Here is a 22,393-nt window from a genome sequence, read left to right on the forward strand (position 1 = left end):
AATTTTAACAATAATAGAGCCTATTGTGAATCACAAAACCTTGCACATTTTATGTTGTACACTCTTTTTGCCATATCAAAATTATTCTGTGGAAGTCTGGGGTGATAGAAGAGCACCTTACAAAAGTTATACACATTACAAAAAAGAGCCCTGGGAATGAATAACAATGTTGGGTATCTGGAAAACACAAATGCACTATTTAAAAAGTCACAAACCATACAATTTATGTGAATGGTATGGTGTATATGTGGATTTCAAAACTGCACAAATAATATTGGAAGCAAGATATCCTACATGATCTTCTACCACCGAAAATCTAAAACATGATCAGACCTACAGATGGAAAATATAATTTGATGGTTAAATTTAATTTAAAGCAGCCTTGTCAACACAACTTTTAAAAGTACAGTATGTGCATGTCATATTTGTGGGGTGACTTAATTGAATCAGTTATATGAGGAAATTAAAGCAATAACAATATTATTTAAAAACTAAATACATTTAAAACATTTCTATTTCACAGGTACAACAAAGAGGAAGAAATAAAAAAATATACACAGCACATTTGATAAAATGCAGGGTAGGATGTCCAGTTTTGATTTTATGTCAAATCCGATCTTTACATATAGTCGTTTACCTCACACGAAAAATGCAATGTCAAATATGAATGCAATCTGAAGTCACACGTGCTGCAGTCTTTACAGAAGTAAACATGGCTCCACTTCTAGTAGGTCTTAGTCCCGGTGGATTTGTGTCAATTTTAAGTATATTGTACAATCAAAGCCCACATTTTCTGAACGGAATTATTGCGCGGAGAAGATAAAGAAGGAAGAGGGCAAGCATTTTTTGCTCCTGCAGTTTGCGGGACATTTTTTTTCAATGTCTGCACTGAAGAGCGTGTGGATGAGCAGTCGGAGACCGCTAGTGGAACATTGACGTGAGTTCCTAAAACATATTATTTTTGCCTGTTTTCTGCTCATTTGTCAACTTATTAGTTTGCAATCGTCGATTTTAGCGAAGAATTATGACCGATCGACGTTCTGGTCGGATGAATGCGACCGTAGCGTTCACACTGCATTCACATCACATACACATCCTATTATATCCACACACGAAAGAAGCCTAAGTCGGATTTGAAAAATTCTGAATTGCACTGTTCACATTGACATGGAAAAATCTGATACAGGTCGCATGGGCAAAAAAAATCGGAATTGACCTGCAGTGTGATCAAGGATCTTTGTGAATGAAATTAAATGTATGTATCCTGGTGATATACTTAATACTGTCAAATATTAGGTGATTATGTATTGTATTGATTATTAAAAATCATATTTGAGTGATGGGGCAGGACAATATAAGCTTTGTTTCTTCCTACTCTTTTTGGACACACCGCGTGTTTTATTTTTATTTTTTTATTTTCTGTTATTCTTACTATTGTTTTTTTATTTACCAATGGAGATATTGTATTGAAGATGTTTTTTTTTTAAATTGTGTACAACGGTAAATGGTTTGTTCTGTTAGAAATAAATTGGTGAATTGAAGTTACCGCACAAAAGTTAGTTTTGCTGTTTTGGTTTCATTTTGTTGGGGGGATTTTTGACAGCCCTGTGAAAATATTTACAAATTCCTTGTTTAAAAGAGTTACCGTAATTTCCGGACTATAAGCCGCTACTTTTTCCCCTCGTTCTGGTCCCTGCGGCTTATACAAGGGCGCGGCTTATTTACGGCCTATTCTTCTCCGACACCGACGAAGAGGATTTCGGTGGTTTTAGTACGCAGGAGGAAGACGATGACACAATGATTAAAGACTGACTTTTCATATACCGGTAGGCTGGTTATTTTGATAACGTACAGGCGAGCACTTTGTATTACTTTGCACCGTTGTATTATTTGTACTCTGCACGAATGCTGTTCGCCATGTCAAAGATGTGAAAGTTTGATTGAATGATTTAAAGATTTATTGTTAATAAATGGGACGCTTTGCGTTCCCAAACAGTCATCTCTGTCCCGACGATCCCCTCCGTGGTAGCAGTAACCCCTATATACTACGGTAATTACACATCAAAACCCTGCGGCTTATAGTCGGGTGCGGCTTATATATGGAGCAATCCGTATTTCCCCCTAAATTTAGCTGGTGCGGCTTATAGTCAGGTGCGGCTTATAGTCCGGAAATTAAGGTATGTTTCATTGAAGTGAAACTGGTGACTAAAGGGCTTTAGAAAACTTGAAAGTCATGTCATATCAGATTGAAAGCAATAATCTTGTGATGGGATATTCATTGTCAATCCTAACTGTATTTGTAAAGCTCAAACTAAAAACAAATTGAACTTTGTTCCCTTTTTAGAGAAAAACAGTTTCTCTGGCACCTGAAGATCATGTTTCCTCAGAGTGGTGCAGAATTCAGACAGAGGAGGTAAGTTAGATTCAAATTCCTAAATAAAGGGGCATCTGATAAGATGTGACCTTTATGTTACTGTTCGATTATCTTAAAGAGTCCGTTTGCAACTTGCTCAAAGTTAAAAAAAAAATGTAAATACAAAAATATCACAAAAACACCACCGGCCAGCTTATGTTGCCATTAGTGGTTTACCAAAACATATATATATAAATGTCAAGATTTTTCCCAATTACTAATGAGTTGAGTTGAGTTGAGTTGAGTTGAGTTTGAGTTTATTTCGAACATGCAAGCATACAACATGATACATCACAATTTCCAGTTTCTCTTTTCAACATGTTCGAAAAGGAGTAGGAAGAAGCAGAAAAAGTTATAAGATAATCAATTAAATTTGATCACAAGCTCTACTGGAAATTTAACATCAAATAACTGAGTGGTAAAATAGCAAAACATATTGAAATCTTAACAATAACAGAGCCTATTGTGAATCACAAAACCTTGCACATTCTATGTTGTACACTCTTTTTTCCATATCAAAATTATTCTGTGGAAGTCTGGGGTGATAGAAGAGCACCTTACAAAAGTTATACACATTACAATAAAGAGCCCTGGGAATGAATAACAATGTTGGGTATCTTGAAAACACAAATGCACTATTTATAAAGTCACAAACCATACACTTTATGTGAATGGTATGGTGTATATGTGGATTTCAAAACTGCACAAATAATATTGGAAGCAAAATATCAACAGTGGAATTTTGTCATTTAATCCTACCCCTTTTCTTTACCTAAGAGTTGCAAAACTTTTTGTTCACTTCCTTTACACAATTTATTCACAATAAACTCCATAAGTAATCACAATAAAAATAAATAAATAAATAATAGTAAGAATTTAATAATAATAATTGGTGAAGTAAGTCACATTTCATATGATGAGATAAGTAAGATTAATTTAAGAATGAGTGAATGGATGGATGAAATAAATTGAGAATGTTTGTCATGGTTCTTCTTCTTTGTACTTTGTAAACACTTTAAGTTTGAAGAGTTTCTTGAAGTGGATCATATTAGTACATTGTTTGATTGCTTTGCTTAATCCATTCCATAATTTAATTCCACATACTGATATACTGAAGGTCTTAAGTGTTGTAGGTGCAAACAAATGTTTTAAATTACGTTTTTCTCTAAGATTATATTTCTCCTCTTTTTTTGAGAAGAATTGTTGTATATTCTTGGGTAGCAGGTTATAGTTTGCTTTGTGCATAATTTTAGCTGTTTGCAAATTCACTATGTCGTGGAATTTCAGTATTTTTGATTCAATAAATAAAGGGTTTGTATGTTCTCTATATCCAACATTATGTATTATTCTAACTGATCTTTTTTGTAACACCGTTAATGAATGAAGTGTACTTTTGTAATTATTTCCCCATATTTCTACACAGTAGCTCAGATATGGTAACACTAGTGAGCAGTAGAGAATATGAAGGGATTTTTGGTCTAGAACATGTTTTGCTTTATTCATTATTGACGTGTTTCTTGCAACTTTATGTTGTATATTTTTTACGTGAGATTTCCAGTTCAATTTATCATCAATCATTATACCTAGAAATTTGGTTTCATTTACTCTTTCAATTTCTATTCCGCCTATTTGTATTTGTGTTTGACTTTCTCTTCTACTGTTACCAAATAGCATTATTTTAGTTTTACTGAGATTCAACGATAGTCTGTTTTTGTCAAACCATCCATCCATCCATCCATTTTCTACCGCTTATTCCCTTCGGGGTCGCGGGGGGGCGCTGACCATCTTTTTAATTTGTTAATTTCTTCTGTTATTATTTGTATTATCTCCTGTGTGTTCTCTCCTGAACAAAACGCTGTTGGATCATCCACAAATAATAGTAACTTTAAATCTTTTGTAACTTTACAAATGTCATTTATATAGAGATTGAATAATTTAGGTCCTAGTATTGATCCCTGAGGTACACCACAGGATATATTTAGCGTTGTAGACGTGTGTTCGCCTAGCTTCACGTATTGTTTCCTGTTCGTTAGATAACTTCTTATCCAGTTTAAGACTAACCCTCTGATGCCATATCGTTCTAGTTTTTTGATTAAAATATTGTGATTAATTGTGTCAAATGCTTTAGTTAGATCCATAAAAACCGCTGCCGCACATTTTTTACTATCTATTGCATTGGTAATTTCTAATTGTATTGAATTAAAAAAATGCCCACGTACACACAGGAATCATGTTGTGCACATACACAAAAGCAGTCCCAGAGAAGCGACTAACTTTTCATATCATATCTTTGTTACAATGGATAGAATATACATTAAATGATGGCTAACGTTAGCTAGCCAAATTGCTAACATTATCTTAACAACTCACAAAGCTAATGAGCGTGTCTCTATACGATCGGTACTGGAAGACACGATCGGTCCACGCATGCGCAAAGACTGTCTCACTTCCTTCACTTGCATGTATTACGACGAAGCTTCAGCAAAGTCACATGCTGTGATATTTGAATCCATCCATCCCTCCATCCATTTTCTACCACTTGTCCCTTTCGGAGTCGCGGGGGGGTGCTGGAGCCTATCTCAGCTGCATTCGGGCGGTAGGCGGGGTACACCCTGGACAAGTCGCCACCTCATCGCAGGGCCAACACAGATAGACAGACAACATTCACACTCACATTCACACACTAGGGCCAATTTAGTGTTGCCAATCAACCTATCCCCAGGTGCATGTTTTTGGAGGTGGGAGGAAACCGTAGTACCCGGAGAGAACCCACGCAGTCACGGGGAGAACATGCAAACTCCACACAGAAAGATCCCGAGCCCAGGATTGAACCCAGGACCTTTGTATTGTGAGGCACAGGGACTAACCCCTGTTCCACCGTGCTGCCCTGTGATATTTGAACATTTTATTAATTATTTTGTAAAAAAATAAAATCATACACAACAGAAAAAGAGAACAACTATAAGAAAATGAACAGTATTATCGCCACAATTTCAGTAACTTTCACTCTACTGTCATTGCACTGAATGACGCGTGCAGGCACATCTGAATTGTTATTCAACAAAAATATGTATTGGCAATTGGCAGTTTTGTGAATTGATTCAATGTAAAAGTATTGAAACAGATTGATTACTATATTTCGTTAAAATTTTCGTTCAAGTTTCTGTACGGATAAGATAGTTTGTGACAGTCAATTGGTAAAAGGGACAGCTCGCACATACCTAACTGCAGTAAGACTGCCTTAAATTAGGTCGACTGGGAGTGACGTAAATTTGCGCATTCGTGGGACCGATTATGTCTTCCAGTACCAAGCACTTGCGCTTGTTACGTACGAGTGTAGTTTATGTGCAATACGCACTAAAAGCTGTAAGAGGGCAGGATAATAATGTTTAAAACAAAACGGAAAGTTAGCACCCTCTAGGCATCCGCATAAAGTTGCAAACAACCCCTTTATTTAGCAAGGTTTATTAAATAAATTGTACTTTTTTATTCATGGTGTTTTTTAAATTTCATTTTAGGGTGTCTGACGGACTAACACTTGAACATATCTTGACTCCTTATATACACCCTACAGAGTCTGATACCGTGATACGCCAAAAGTAAGTATTTTCTACTTGATGCTGTTTCTTGTATTTGTTCTTTTTAGTTGCTGAACAACAGAACAGAGCTAAGCGATTAATACAATGGGCGTAACTGTAACCTAATTTAGTTGCGATTTAGTTCCAATAAAATGATCATATATGAATGTATTACACATGCATGATCATCATCTGTCTTCTGTTCATGTAGGACAGGGGTCATCAACGCGGTGCCCGCGGGCACCAGGTCGCCCGTAAGGACCACATGAGTCGCCCGCGGGCCTGTTGTAAAAAAAAAATTAAACTTTTTTTTTTTTTTTTTTTTTTTTTAAATTACATCTACATACAAAAAACACAAGATACACTTTCAATCAGTGCATCAACCCAAACAACCTCCCCCATGCACACTCATCCACACCCACTCACACAAAAGGGGTTATTTCTTTCTGCTACCAATATTCTGGTTCCCACAACATAGACAACACATCTGCAAGGGACACAGTCCCTGAAGCACACATGATTGTACAGGCTGCTGGTCCACTAACATTTTAATTAATTACTATTTTTTATGTAATTATTTTTATATTGTTTTACTTTCTTTTTTTTTCCAAGAAAATGTTTTTTATTTATTTATCTTATTTTATTTTATTTTTTAAAAAAGGGCCTTATGTTCAACAGACCAGGTTGTCAATGAAATTAGATTTGCTTAAAGGGTTTTTTAAACCAGGCCCAGTCCAGATAATGTCCAAGTCGGACTCAGCAACACACACCTTCATTCATGTACACAGAAACAAATTAGGGAACACAACAGATTGCATATAATTTATAAACAAAATTACATTTTCAAAATAAGCATTTATGTACAGTCCAGATTATGTCCAGGTCACTCAAATGAGGGAACACAACAACAGATATCATATAATCTATAAACATAATTATACTTTCAAAATAAGCCTTTGAGGACTTCTCATCTTTTTTTTAATGTTTTTTGGCATCATTATCGTTTTCAACCATGTAACTTTCTAAAATTAGAAAATACTGAATAAATGTTTTAAAGAAAGTAATACTAAGGGAATATCTGTTTTTGGCCTTAAAAATAAACATTTTACCGAGTACTATAATTAAATTGACTAAATCATGATTGTCAACTAACTCTCCTAAAATAACAGAAACCACATTAAGCTTCATAAACAAACCAATCCTTAAACACATTTTTTCAACTTCCACCCAAAACAAAGACACAATATGACAATACCAAAACAAATGCAGGGTGGATTCAGGCTCCTGACAACAAAATCGGCAATCATCTGACTCTGTCATATTCCATAATTTTGACATTTTCCCTGTGGGTAAGAAGTTATAAATAATTTTAATTTGAAAATAACGATTTTGCACATCGATAGTGGTTTTATAGATTAGTTTGAATATGGCATCCCATGGCACAAGCAGTCAAAAAAGTCCTCCCATTTTCCATTTGTGTTGTATGAGGCAGCCTTCAAAGATTTCTTTATTAAATAAAAATTATATATTTTTCTATTTATTTTAGTTCCTTTTTGCCAACTAGAATTTCTTATTAGAGGTTTACAAACTAATAATTTAGTAGTTCCATAATTAATTATTTGTTTCCATCTTTTCCCAATTACTCCAGTTAGTTGATAAAATGAAAAGCTTGAGCAAGCATCACCATACATAGCTCTAAATTCATCATACTTCATAATTTTACCATTCTCATTGATAATATCATTGACAAAAATGATTCCTCTTTCAAACATATTTTTCCAAAAGAAAGGCTTTCCATCTATTACAATATTAGAGTTCATCCATATTAACTGCTGCAAAATATCGTCTCTTTTTTCTGGCACATAAAATTGAAAACACCACTATGAGTGGATTGTTTCCTTTATGAACCCCGCCATGTTTCCCAGCAGACTCTCTGGGAGGGGATCACTTTAAAAAAGGATTCAATTTCTTTTGATACAGTACATGTTTTTTGTCCAACAGGACATTTGTGTACCACTCAATGTTTAAATACATCTTTGGAACAATTGATGCTTTTAAAGACAGACACATAGCTTCAAGGTTGAGAAGTTTCAGGCCCCCATATTCATACTCTTTGTACAAAACCTTTCTTTTAATCTTTTCTGGTTTGCCGTTCCAGACAAAATCGAAGACCCTCCGCTCATAAATCTTAAAAAAGTTTTGTGATGGAGCTGGTAATGACAAAAACTAATAAATAAATTGAGGAATAATTAACGAGTTGGCAATAGACATTTTACCATACAAGGTTAGGGATTTCCCTTTCCATAATTGCATACTTTTGTCCAGCTTTCTTAGTCGATTATCATAATTTACTGAGCCTAGATCTTCCAGATTTTCTGGGACAACAACACCAAGTATGTTAACTGGTCCATCCGTCCACAAAACAGGCACTTTGCATTCCATTCGAAAGGACGTTCCCTTTAGATTTCCGATCCTTAACATTTTACATTCATCATAATTAAGCTTAAGGCCAGATTGCTGTGAAAATATGTCCAAAAGATTAAGAAGGTTCCGCAAACAATGAGGAAACATCTTATCTTTGTGAATCAGCCTTTTCTGACATGAACTTCATCAAGAACAAACACAGAACACGCCTCACTGATGCACATCTGCAAGACTCACTCAGAGTTGCAGTGTCAAGTTACACACCAGAGTACAACACACTAGTTAACAGCATGCAATGCCAGGCTTCCAACTAACTGACAAAGAAACAGATAACAGATTTGGTGTCCAGTTCAAAGTGTGACATAATTTAAAAATTTGAGAGTTTACTTTTGTATTTTACATGAGTTATTATTTGTACAAACATGGTGCAAAGTAATTCATGATTTGTTAAAAAATGTTAGTGGCTAGCTAGTTAAAATGGGATACTGTGATTTCACAAGACTGTCCTAGAAGTGATCATTTGAAAATGTTCAATTTGAAAAATGTGCACTTAGAGAAAATATAAAAATAAAGTGTTGCATATTGATATTTATCTGTTTCTATATATATTTATTGTGAGAAATCTTTAAGATGATCAGTGTTTCCACAAAGATAAATAATTAATTATTAATAATAACAGAGTTAAAGGTAAATTGAGCAAATTGGCTACTTCTGGCAATTTATTTAAGTGTGTATCTAACTGGTAGCCCTTCGCATTAATCAGTACCCAAGAAGTAGCCCTTGGTTTCAAAAAGGTTGGTGACCCCTGATGTAGGATATGTGGCATACATTTTCATATGACTGTGGACTAAGCTTTAACATTTACATTCATATACCATATGTAGAGGTAATTTTGCATTTTCAGCTTTTTATAAACATGCTGAGTATTATCTTTTATGGTAGTGTTTCCCACTTTCTTTCTGTCACATTGTCAACCTTTTATGCATTGTTGTTATTTTAGTCAGCCACAGATCTTAATGGGACCCACTGAGAGAAATGAGTGTGACTGAGCAGTGAGCTTATCTTGGTAGAATATATTATGCATTCATGAATAAATAGCATTTTCCGCTCATTCATACTCCTAGTACAAATTGTAAAGGTGTATACATGTTAGGTCGTATAACGTCATATAAAAAAAACTTAAAAGCAAAAAAAAATACACCATAAAATAAAATGTAAATACACACCTAAATTAAATAAAACAAAAAATATTGTTGTCTTTTTAAATATAGACAAAAAGGCCCAAAATGAAAGAAGTAAAACAAAATATCTCAGGATATGAATAACTAACATACATGCAAAAATAATGATAGAAAGAACGTTGACAGATTCCTTTCTTTTAATTCCAGCAACTGCTCAAATTAACTTAAAGCTATTATTGCGTTTACTCGTTGAGTAAAGAATGTAAAAGTCGCCACAAAGCAGTGATGAAATACGCTGCAATAATACTCTTGTCATAAAAGAAACCAATACATGCTTAAAAATAGTCATACAGCCATCCATTTTCTACTGCTTGTCCCTTTCGGGCTTGCAAGGTGCTGGGGCCTATTCCAGCTGCACACGGGCGGAAGGTGGGGTACACCCGGGACAAGTTTCCACCTCATCGCAGGGCCAACACAAATAGACCGACAACATTCACACATGAGGGCCAATTTAGTGTTGCTAATCAGCCTATCCCCAGGTGCATTTCTTTGGAGGTGGGAGGAAGCCGGAGTACCCGAAGGGAACCCATGTAGTCACGGGGAGAAAATGCAAACTCCACATAGAAAGATCCTGAGCCCGGGAATCGAACCCAGGACATTCTTATTGTGAGGCACGGGCACTAACAACTGCACCACTGTGCTGCCCTAAAAATAGCCAAAACTCCAAATCAACACTAAGGGGGCTTGGTTGCAAACCATCCAGTAACGTAGGAGAGTTTGTGCACATTTACCTATAAGTGAGTTGTAAAACTATCAATGATGTGCACACAGGTATTATAACACCAAGCTAAACAATCTAAATGAAGTCTTAGTATGGAAGGAATGTTTTACTAATACAGTAGGTTTTCATAGATGTCAATTTTGCTGTTAATATTTTTATGGCAAGAACATGACGATTTCAATTTGCAATCAAACCCACCTTGTGACACTGTGTTGATGTGATTTGTTTCAGGTTGAAGAGGTATGTAGAAGCCCCGATTGAGGATGTCAATGTTTTCATGAAGGCAGAAGGACGAAAGGCAAACTCAGTCAGGTGAGATATATTCTTTAGTCATAATGTTTTGCCCAGTACAAAAACTCTGCCTACACATAAAAATGTAAATCCAACAGTAAAAAAGACAATCTGTGATAACCACATAAACAGCCATTGCAGTCAACTTGTTGGCAGGTCGTAAATGACTGATGGATGTGTGCCAGTCCACACTTTTTGCCAAACCTAACACGCTGTCATAAACATCCTTATAAAATCCCAAAAGCTTACAATAAAGTCAATTTCCTTGATGGCACAACAGTGTTTTATGTGAACAGTCCATCAATATTATTGGATACTGTTTGTTTGTGTATAGAATACATTTTACAGATCAGTTTAAATATGGAAGTTTCATTATATTCACATACCCAACCTGCATATTGGAATGCTTAATGCACGAGATGTCGGATGCATTGAGGTCCCCTACCATCTTTCTAGTATTTCTAGTTTTACTTGTGTTTTTTTAATCAACATATAGATATTTATAGTTGTAGTTTGTCATGTATTTTACAATGCCAGGGTTATGCAATGCCAAAAATGTTAGACCCATTATTTTGGCACATTTGTTCATTGTATACTGACAAATAGTAATATGTTGATTCAGTTAAAAACACAGAAATGTGAATTGATGCATTAAAAAAAACTTCCGGCCACATCCCACAAACATGTTAATATTTAATGCTAATTCATAACTTGAAATTATCAATTTTTGTGTGTGAATCTGAATTGTTGTTTGTTTATATTTGCGCTTTGTTAGACTATTGGCCTCTCACTCAACTTCAGCTTGGACAGACTTCAGACCCTAAAGACCATAACATACTCTGGTGGAATGGAGTTCGCAGAGGTCTGCGTATATATTTTTCATATCAACCCGCACCAATCTGTATTTTGCTACCAAAGCATACCATTAAGTCAAAATCAGGCTATTGTATGAATGAAATGTGTTCCACGATTTACCTATGAGAACATTTTAGACACAATTGATTTGCCCAGTCGATAACGGGCTGCAACATTGTACTCAGAACAGCTGGTAGCGACTACTACTCCCCAAAATTACTCTCCTTCCTCGTCACTTGTGGCTTTTAATGGCTGTGCATGTCACCGTCTTTTTATTTCACTGCCTGCAAATCCAGAAGGCAGATCTGCTTCACTTATTTGTTGTTAGTTTTGGAAGCCAAGACAGAAATACATGTAACAAAACACTCAAAGATTATGGGAAACAGGATTTTAACTGAAATTTCACAGGAAACTACGACATTGCAGTAGGACTGGGCAACATGGCCTAAACTCTATATCACGATATATAGTGCAGCCTCCTGCGATAATAATATATATCACAATATATCATTTGGTATGTAAGGCCTGGTTCACACTGCAGGTCAATTCCTATTGTTTTCATTTCAGTGTGAACAGTGCAATTTCAAATTTTGCATATATGTGGATATAAACTAGATACATATGCAATGTGTCCTCAATGTGAACGCTCCCGTGCGCAGGTCGCATTTATCTGACCAGAACGTCGTCAAAAAGTGCCAAAAAACGGTTACAAAACAAAAACGGAGAAGAAAAAAGGAACTCACAAAAGTTTTACCACTACTATCTCCAACTACTTACTCTCAGACACGCTTTTCAAGCAGACATTGAAGCAGAATATCCCGTTATATTGCCAGAGCCGAAATACTTGTCCTCTTCCTTCTTAATGTTCTACGCGCAATAATTTGGTTCAGTTGACTTTGATTGCACAAAATCTTTGAAATTGCCACAGATGCCCCAGTACTGAGACCGACTGAGACTTCCGTAAACACTGCCGTATGTGCTATGTCATGCGGGTCAGATTGCAATCACGTTAGAAATCGCTTTTTTTTGTAATGTGAACAGCCACTAAAAAGATTCGATTTGACAAAATATATCCAAATTGGGCATCCGATCCTGCAGTGTGAACGTAGCCTAAATGACAATAAAACCATTTCAAAATGGGTAACAAAGGCTCCTAATTTGGCTGCTGACATATTCAGTAACATATTGCGGCATGTCCAGTTATGTATTATTTTGTCAAAACTATTATTACTGTACTCTTCTTGCTAATTTAATGTTAATATCTGGTTACTTTCTATTGAAACAGTTTTATCTACACTTGTTAAAATGTGCTAAACACTTATTCTTCTGTTGTTTGGCTACTTCATATTAGTTCAAGACTCTAAATATTTTTCATTTTCAATTTTCCATACATGTAAGAAATAAGGAAGAATCGAAATACAGTTTCCCTCTCACCCTGTACTCTGGAGATTGGTCAGTTACAGGGGCAGTGTTGGCCATGCCAGTGCTGATACTAATACTTCAAATTCAAGATTATTGAATGATTAAATTGTTTTTATTACAATTATAATCAGACAAAAAACAGGATGGTGTTGTCACAATGGCAATTATATATTTTAATGATCTCCTACTTGTGAGTCTTTTTTAAATCCATTGTTTTTTGTCTTTAAAGCCCCCCTGTGTCCAGTGACTTATTTCCTGTATTTGTGTACAATAAAAAAACTACAAAATTTTTTTGATAGTAACAAAAAAAACATTGCTCTAACCAATGTACCATATATTAATATTTTACTTGGTATTGTTACTGTTGATGTTTGTATTTTGCCTACTTTTGTTTATGTTAAAGAACTCTAGCTTGCAATTAGCGGTTAGCATATCCTCCTACAGTATATACTGTAGCATGTTTAGCTATTGCTCGTCTTCCAGTGATAATACTTGTAAGAAACATAAATGATTTGCCACCATGGAGGCGAGGATTGATGGCTTGGAAGTGGCTTTGCACTGTGGAGGGACATTAGCCTTCAGCAAGAAAGCTACATTGCATTGAGGACGCGTTTGTTCACTTGGCCCTGTCAAATTTGCGGGAAACAGATTGAATGTGTCATCAACATGTATTTTCATAATATAAAGATAGCATTAAAAGCTCTGTCATCGGCCAAGTATATTATTTATATCGTATATTGCGTAAGCTTACACTGCAGTGCCCGTGTCTATGGAAGCTCTAGTGACTGTGGAGATTCCGCACAGTCCACTCTGTTCACATCACTCGAGTCTGGTAGCACCTTAATGAGGACAAAAGGATGGATGCATTAATATTGGTGTGATGTAGTTGAGCTATGTATTACCAAATTTATAAAACAGAAACTTCAAGAGCTATTTGGGGGCGGCGTGGCGTAGTGGGTAGAGCGGCCTTGCCAGAAACCTGAGGGTTGCAGGTTCGCTCCCCGCCTCTTACCATCCAAAAATCGCTGCCGTTGTGTCCTTGGGCAGGACACTTCACCCTTGCCCCCGGTGCCGCTCACACCGGAGAATGAATGATGAATGAATGAGTTGTAAAAATGAATGATGGGTTCTCACTTCTCTGTGAAGCGCTTTGAGTGTCTAGAAAAGCGCTATATAAATCTAATCCATTATTATTAGTATTATTATTTACCAAATAAGATAAAAATGAATGGCGTGTTGAATAATTTACTAAAGAAATGTATTCGGAACCTGCTTCAATAAAGAAACCCTTATGCAAAAGTAGACATGCAGCCAGTCCTCCTCTGACTGGAAATGATGAAAATGCAAGAGTCATTCCCACCTCTCTAAATGTTTGTTTTATGTTTTAATATTATAATATTTTCCACTCCCAACATCCAGATGTTGTCCTCATTCTTCTGTCTGTTAATCGAATCATACAGAACACCAACACCTGTTGACGAGACAGAGATACTACATTTGCTGCCAAAAATGTTTTAACAACTCCAAAACAATAACTACCCTGTCTGTCTGCACTTTCGCTTACAAACTTGTGGTAAACACCCTGCAGATTTTCTCACCTTGTCTGTTTGTCAGGTTGCCCTACGGCTAGTTCAGGTCTGAGCAACATTGTTTGATTACTTGGATGTAATGTTATTTTAATTGCAATGTATTAAGGCCAACAGATAATTGCGCTTAAATCCTGGGGATTTTAATGGCAAAAAATGTCCTCGGGATATGTTGCCCTGAACATATTGCAATTAAATATAACTAATATAATTTGAAAAAAACTTGTTCCGTCCATACCTCCATTTAGCCAAATTATAATCTGAAATTTAGTGAATACTTTTACTGGATGTTTTTTTATACTAATGTTTGCATTAAGAGTGAATTTTTGAACATATTTCTGTTGCATTGTTTCGTACAAAACCTGAGCTTGGTGGATAATAAAAAAATACTTTGATTATATCTATGTGAAGTATTTGTTCCGAACCAGTCCTGCAGGAATGTCTAAAAACTCTAACAATTTAGTCATGAGATCATGTCAAGTGATCTGCAACTCCATATCCATGCCCAGGGTGAAGGCTTCTTGGAAGATAGTCCACCCGTAAAAACCTGCAAATGTCACGTTGTAGGAAAGCGCTTTGATTGGCCTATTGAGTGGGTGTCTGCTTTGGCGGTTCACAGTCTCCTTGTGCTTTTAGCAAAACAAAGAAAAGCTCCACAACCTTATTTTTTGTTGGTTTTGACAGATGGTGGGGACGGTGCCAATTGCAGTATAACTCCAACCTTATATTTGCATTGTCTTTTGTGAGTGTAAAATCAATCCATGTCCACCGAGAATCTAGTTAATTATTCAGACTTGTGATTTATTGCCATCCCTAACGTTTGACAGGGCTACTTGCAGAGAATATTCATGACATCCCAAACAAGTAGCTTGTTTTGTGGTATGAGAGCAGCTCCACACGAATTCTGTTTAATCCAAGTTGGAACTTTAGCTGGTTACAGATAAAGGTGTCCCAAAAACCACTTTTTCACTTCCCATACTTTACCAATATCGGAGCCTTGAGTATTGGCCAATACCAATATTGAGCCAATACCAGCAGCAATCATACATACTTGTATTAGTTTGTAATGTGGAATGTTAAAAAAAGGCTTGCTCAGGTGAATTTACTCAAACAGAAAACAATAGTAGCTATGAAAAACACTGACCTATTTTTATTTACAGTTTGGAATGGACTTATGCTGTCTTTAAGTGGTAATTGTTTTTGGTGACAGCCACATTAATTAATTTGGTTGGGATTATGACACAGTAAGTTGAATACTGACAAGTTTATAACTGGATACTTTCTGAAAAGTTTCTGCCCTGGAGACATTGTATCTGTCAGTACCGCATTTTTCGGACTATAAGGCACACTTAAAATCTTTTCATTTTCTCTACAATCGACATTGTGCCTTATAACTCGGTGCGCCTAATGTACGTATTGATTCTGGTTGTGCTTACCCACCTCGAAACAATTTTATGTGGTAAGTGTGACCAGTAGAAGGCAGTCACACATCAGAGATATGTGGACTGCAGGTTGAAGCCTGTTAAAAAAATTACGCTAACAAGTAGCCGTAAGCAAGCAACACCAAAACTGTGATGTTTCATCGAGAATGTTTTAGTACGGTGTTGGTAAGCTACGAAGCCGTACCGCTTGATGGAATGTGGAACATTACGGCTACCATAGTCGTACATACTGTTCCAACATTCGGCTATTATTATGGTGTGTGTGTATAAGGACCCCAAAATGGCACCTACTAAGAGACACTATTTGGTGTTTGGTTTTGCAATATTTTGCAAAACCAACTTTTCTTATCTATTGGTACCTGCCGATGTGTATTTGAGATCTGCATAAGTCCCGAAAATTTGTGTGCATCCGCCATTAGTCAATAAGCTCCTTCTTTTTCTCTATTCTCTTGTTGTGGGGCATTCATCCTCAGCTGTTGTTCTAACATAAAGTAGTGTATAGTTCGAACTTGTACAGTATCTGTCAGTAGACTCGCTATGGAAGCTCTAAAAAATATCGGTACAACAAAGATGAAGGGGAGAAGGCGCTGTTGAAATGAAGCCAAGTAAATAAGACAGCCCACAAAACGGCGCAGCCTGAAGAGATGGTCTGAAAGCGGCTTAAAGATGGTCTGTAAAACATAATCTGTGCAATATTTTGACCAAAGAACCCCTATTGCATGTTATGTAGACCACAAGGAAGTGTTTTATATTTAGAAAAAAAATGATAATATGACCCCCTTAATGTGCATTATAATTTGGTGCGCCTTTTGTATATAAATAGACCTGAATAGACCTGCTCATCGGCAGTGTGCCTTATTATCCAGTGCACCCTATGTCCGAAAAATACGGTAATATGCATCTATAATTATTTGCTAAATTTATATTTTGACAAATGTCATGTTTGAGTCTTCAACACTGTTTTACTTATGTGAAACTTAAGTATGCCTAGCTTGAGTGCAAATGTTTTTAGCTGTTGTGTAGCTGCTAGCTTCTTAATAGCCTATTGCCTACCATGTTTACGTATTGTAAATTATTAAGACTAGGACTGCTTGTATCAGAGCGCTAATATGGGATATTTTTGATGTAAGCCGATATAATTAGATTTTGCTGATATCAGACCGAAAGCGGATCAGGACACCCTCTAGTTACAAACATGTAAAATGACATAACAGATTTGGTCTAGATGTCATTTGGTCTAAATGTAATTTGGTTTCACTTAACCAACAGACTTAAATCATCTTTGTCCTTGCTTCTAATATGATCTGGAATAGGTACCACAAGTTGGAGATACAGAAGAGCCTAAGAGACAACTTGAGCTACAAAATACTGATTGAGTATCCTGTACTCCATGTTGCACTGAGGACTCATTGGAAGGACTTCCCGTTGAAAGGACCAGGTAAATAATTAATTATTCATAACACAATGAATGATGTTCTATTCTAATGTCAGCACTTGTCTTTTTATCTTTAAAAAAAAAGAAGAAATTTTACAGTTGTTTCTTGATGCTTTGCTTCATAACATTTTTTTGTTGAACACCTATGACCGGGTGGAGATGAGAAATAATCGTATATCAAAAATGATTCCAACGGAATTGTATCATGAACTTGGTTTCTCCAACAGAGACTGTAAATATTCCCACCGCCTCTTATTTTTCACCACGGCAACGTGCTACACTAACAGAAAAGTGTGCTCTGCATAGCATCACAGGCTCCAGTTGAACCTCAGCAGCAAACATGGCCAGAGAGAGGATCAAATACGGCTTACTGTTGAATATAATGACCTCATAAGATGTGGGAGTGACATGAAAGGAGTGAGTGTGCTTATGTCACCTGTATGTCACTCCTCAGTGTGGAGTCATGTGCGCCATTCTTTGTGGAGAAAGAACACATCTGTTTTGCTGGACTGGAGAGCTGGGCGATATGGGAAAATAAATCGTATCGCAATATATTTTTTTTCATCAGTCAATAATAAATTACATCCCATTTTTGTCATGTTTAAATGTTACATTGACAATAAGTGAGATGTGAAGACAGAGGTTTTTTTTTTTGCTTCAAATATGCATTTTTGTCAAGGGTTGAACATGACAGCTGTACTGGAGAACATGATACAACAGTTTCGGATGCACTGTTTCAGTATCTTACACCGCCATTTCTCTATAGATTGTGTAATAGATAGATGCACGTTACACCACAAAAATAAGCATTGTTTACTGTACGCTAAAAACGTATAGACCATGAACTCACTTCTGACATGTCTTTAACCCTTGTGCAAGCCTAATATTGACTATACACACTTATTCTTAGAATCCAAAAGGGACCCGCTCATAAAAGTGTCATCTGTCAGCAATAAATATATATTTCTGTTTGTCATCTTTTAACAACTTCAGATCTATCTGCTGATAAAAGTTTTGGTTTTTATGTATAATTATTGATGTATTTTTATGTTTAATTGGCCTTCTTGTCAAAAAATAACTGTTTTTTTATACTAGAAAATGCCAATTATGCAACATTTTTAATGCCGAGTGGAACTTTTAAGGTTGGGTAATTACAACCTTGAATAGGTAAAAAAATCATGACAACTTTGCTTTTCATACAGTTGTCAAGTAGACAAATACATTTTTACAGTGCCAACTAAGCTAGAATGACAGCGAAAACAGACACGACTTAGTTGAGTTCACACAATCTTTTATATATAACTGCCCAAGATAATTTCGATTGCATCGCAGTTTAAGTCGCTCATCAAAGCTCAGAAAATGATGTCTCATTTTTTTTGGTGCCATCTGTTGGTTATGGGGCGCAATTACACTAAAACAATATTTTCTTGTTTTTCAATAGACAAGAATGAGATTAATTTGGTTCTCATGTTTAAAAAAAAAAAAAAAAAAAAGCATTGTGATGTACCAGGATTACAGCTTGTTTAAAAATATCAGTTACAATGGGAGTAATTGGGGCCGAAAGAGTTCTTAAGAAAAAGTGTGTATACTTTATTTTTATATCCTATTCTAACAGTGTTGCAATCAAAAACACAATGCAATTTTATTTAAAAAATCTGTAAAGAAAAGAAAAAACTCCCGGTAACCTAAAAACTGAACAATCATCACATAAGGAACACGTGAACATTTTACATGTTTTGTTGGATAAAATTTGTCCTAGCCCCACTATTTTAAGCCGCTAACTTCACCCACTTCACTCGGCCATGTTTAATGACAAAGTAAAAACCTCTTTTTCACCTTTGTGCTGTGCTGCTGAGGTTGCTGCAATCATGTGGACAAATTGTCTCATTAGTATTGAGGAAAGGTTTTGCAATATACTGTATATCAATATTGTTTTATTGCCCAGCCCTACTGCACAGTATGATCAAGTTGAAGCTACTGACTCAGATGAACTTGTTTTCTCGTAATAGACCACAGTATCACCCTTCTATCAGACCCATTCTGGCTGAATGACGAATTAAGTTATTCTGGTCCGTGTTTGTGTGTGCCCTCAATGATAAGGCGTTGCTGTGCTGCGGTTTTGGTGTAATGTTAGTCAAAGAAGCATCCTGATAATTGCTCAAGCTACGGCCTGGGAAGCTGGACAGAAAATGATAACAAGCGATCAGATACTGTGACAGGAGCTTATGCAGCGAGGATAAAGGCTTTAGAGGCTCTCAGGCTCCACTGCACTCCAGGAGGAGGCATCCAGTATCCTGCTTTAAAGTACATTTGCAGTACTTCTGACACGGAAAGAGAATCCTCTGGTAAGAGGTCGTGAACCAGATTTAGGTGGAGTAGTTGGACTCAACACAACACAACGATTGATTGGATCTTTCAAACATGCTATAAAAGTTATTTTTTCGTACAGTGGGTTCGGCCACCTTCCTACATTTTTATTCAACAAGCCTAAACAAAGCAATTGCTTAGACCTCTTGAGTAGAGATTACATGTTGAGTGATGGCGTGTTGGCCAGGAGGTCAGTGATGTCAGGTGTGACAGGCGCCTATCCAAAAGAAGTACTTATGTAAACAGGAGAGGCAAATTGCAAAAGAAGGGAGAAGCCAAGAAAAAAATTATTCACAACTTTAATTTTTTTTACAAGGACAATGTGTGTAATGTTTCGTCTGCCTTTTGTTTTAAACACACTTCTTTAAAAGTAAAACTAGTGTTGTCACAGCCTTTGTTTCTCACATGTCCTCCCTGTTTCATTACATAACTAATAGCTTGGCACGTTGCCCCATCCTAAGCACCAGCAAGGGGCCAAAGCATAGCGTCATCCTTCCCATCCTGCCTGAACTGTCCCTCATTTTCACCATCCATGTTTACACAAGACTCTCGCTGTGCTGGAGCGAAGTCATCACGGCAAATCATTTGGCCATCATTTTGTAACCAACTGCCATAATTTGATCTTGCTGTCTTTTTATACACAAATGGGGTTGTATTGTTTCAGCTGAGGTCACATCAGCCTGTGAAAAGTTCGCAACAAAGAGTCAAGCGGCGGACCAAGCAAGCCAGCACCAGAGACGATCTTCACCTCTCCCGAATGGTTCTCAAAACACCAACCTCGCCATGGCACAGTCAAGCCCTGAAACGGAGCCCCCGCAAAAGAAAAGGGCAAAGACTGAATTAGAGGAGGGAGAGATCGAGGACAGTGATGATGAAGATGAGAACACTGGGGAAAATACCAGCACCTCCATTAAGGTATGTGCTGGTGCCAACAGCCTTGTTAATTCCATGGACATGAACAAAGATGGACTGATAGACAGAGAGGATGATAATTGTTTTAATAAAGATGCCAACACTGTTGATGACAATGGGGATGCCAGAGAGAGTTCAGAGGTCAGCATGGCTGAGAATGCTATGAAAGAGCCTCTTTCTACTCATCAGTCTGTTATTACTCCCAGCAGCCCTGAGTTGGAGTGACACAGTCCAATTTGCATGTACTCACAAGTTTTTTTTGGTATCATGTAACCTTTTTTGTTCATATTTTCTTCAATAAATACATTTTATTTTAATGTATTAGTGCCATATGTCTGATTTCAATCTCAGCTCCATTTTCTTCCTGTGCCTGGCCTCTACAAGTTTATTCACCATCTTATTTCGTACCAGAATTACCGTCATTTCCGGACTGCAGTCCGCTACTTTTTTCCCACGCTTTAAACCCTGTGCTTTATACAATGCTGTGCCTAATTTAAGTTTTTTTTTTTTACATATTCCTTAGCTTCACATGCCACCGATAAATTTTGCTTCGTCACATCAGACCAATGACATTTCCAAAAGGGTCACGGTGGACCAATACAATTGTTCACATTAAATCAAACACACTAACACAATCATTCAGTCAGCCTTTTAGCGTTTTATGGACTCAACCTCGTCATGGAGAAGAAACAACGAAATGCACAAGATGCAGCCCCAAAGCCAAAGATGATTGACCCGTCCTTAGAAAAAGGAAAAACCCACCACATGGAATTGACTAACAAACTAACAGGCTCCAAAAGGCTGGACAACTGCGTGCTGAAGAAGACCGCGAGGTAAAGAAATGTACTGTACAGTCAAAATAAGGACAAGTGCTCTAAAACGTCTCCAGGAAGCTGCTGTATGTCTTGTTACAGGCACAGTATTTTCTTACATTTGTGAATGAACACAAGCTTATAGACTTGTGCGGTTAATATATGTGTACAAAATAAAACTTAGGTGGGTGCGGCTTACAGTCGTGGTCAAAAGTTTACATACACTTGTAAAGAACATAATGTCATGGCTGTCTTGAGTTTCCAATAATTTCTACAACTCTTATTTTTTTTGTGATAGAGTGACTGGAGCACATACTTGTTGGTCACAAAAAAACATTCATGAAGTTTGGTTCTTTTCTGAATTTATTATGGGTCTACTGAAAATGTGACCAAATCTGCTGGGTCAAAAGTATACATACAGCAATGTTAATATTTGGTTACATGTCCCTTGGCAAGTTTTCACTGCAATAAGGCGCTTTTTTGGTAGCCATCCACAAGCTTCTGGTTGAATTTTTGACCACTCTTCTTGACAAAATTGGTGCAGTTCAGCTAAATGTGTTGGTTTTCTGACATGGACTTGTGTCTTCAGCATTGTCCACACGTTTAAGTCAGGACTTTGGGAAGGCCATTTTACAACCTTAATTCTAGCCTGATTTAGCCATTCCTTTACCACTTTTGATGTGTGTTTGGGGTCATTGTCTTGTTGGAACACCCAACTACGCCCAAAACCTAACCAAACCAGGCTGATGATTTTTGTTTGTCCTGAAAAATTTGGTGGTAATCCTCCTTTTTCATTGTCCCTTTTAGTCTCTGTAAAGCACCAGTTCCATTGGCAGCAAAACAGGCCCAGAGCATAATACTACCACCACCATGCTTGACGGTAGGAATGGTGTT

General features: G+C 36.7%; 1 protein-coding gene across 2 annotated transcripts in view; it reads left to right on the forward strand.

The window, feature by feature from the left end:
• The window catches only part of znhit6 (zinc finger HIT-type containing 6), a 57,914-nt gene extending 36,906 nt beyond the window's left edge, over positions 1 to 21,008 (forward strand). The window contains exons 6-10 of one of the 2 annotated variants that reach the window (XM_062028202.1): positions 2,345 to 2,413; positions 5,932 to 6,012; positions 10,609 to 10,689; positions 17,287 to 17,411; positions 20,440 to 21,008. In XM_062028202.1, coding sequence (XP_061884186.1) covers positions 2,345 to 2,413; positions 5,932 to 6,012; positions 10,609 to 10,689; positions 17,287 to 17,411; positions 20,440 to 20,912 — 829 coding nt within the window. In that variant the 3' untranslated portion in view covers positions 20,913 to 21,008. The remainder of the gene's footprint in view (positions 1 to 2,344; positions 2,414 to 5,931; positions 6,013 to 10,608; positions 10,690 to 17,286; positions 17,412 to 20,439) is intronic. The other variant, XM_062028203.1, reaches the window with a different exon arrangement.
• The last annotated feature ends 1,385 nt before the right edge of the window (positions 21,009 to 22,393 follow it).

Source organism: Entelurus aequoreus, linkage group LG19 (genome assembly GCF_033978785.1).
Source record: "Entelurus aequoreus isolate RoL-2023_Sb linkage group LG19, RoL_Eaeq_v1.1, whole genome shotgun sequence".
NCBI lineage: Eukaryota > Metazoa > Chordata > Actinopteri > Syngnathiformes > Syngnathidae > Entelurus > Entelurus aequoreus.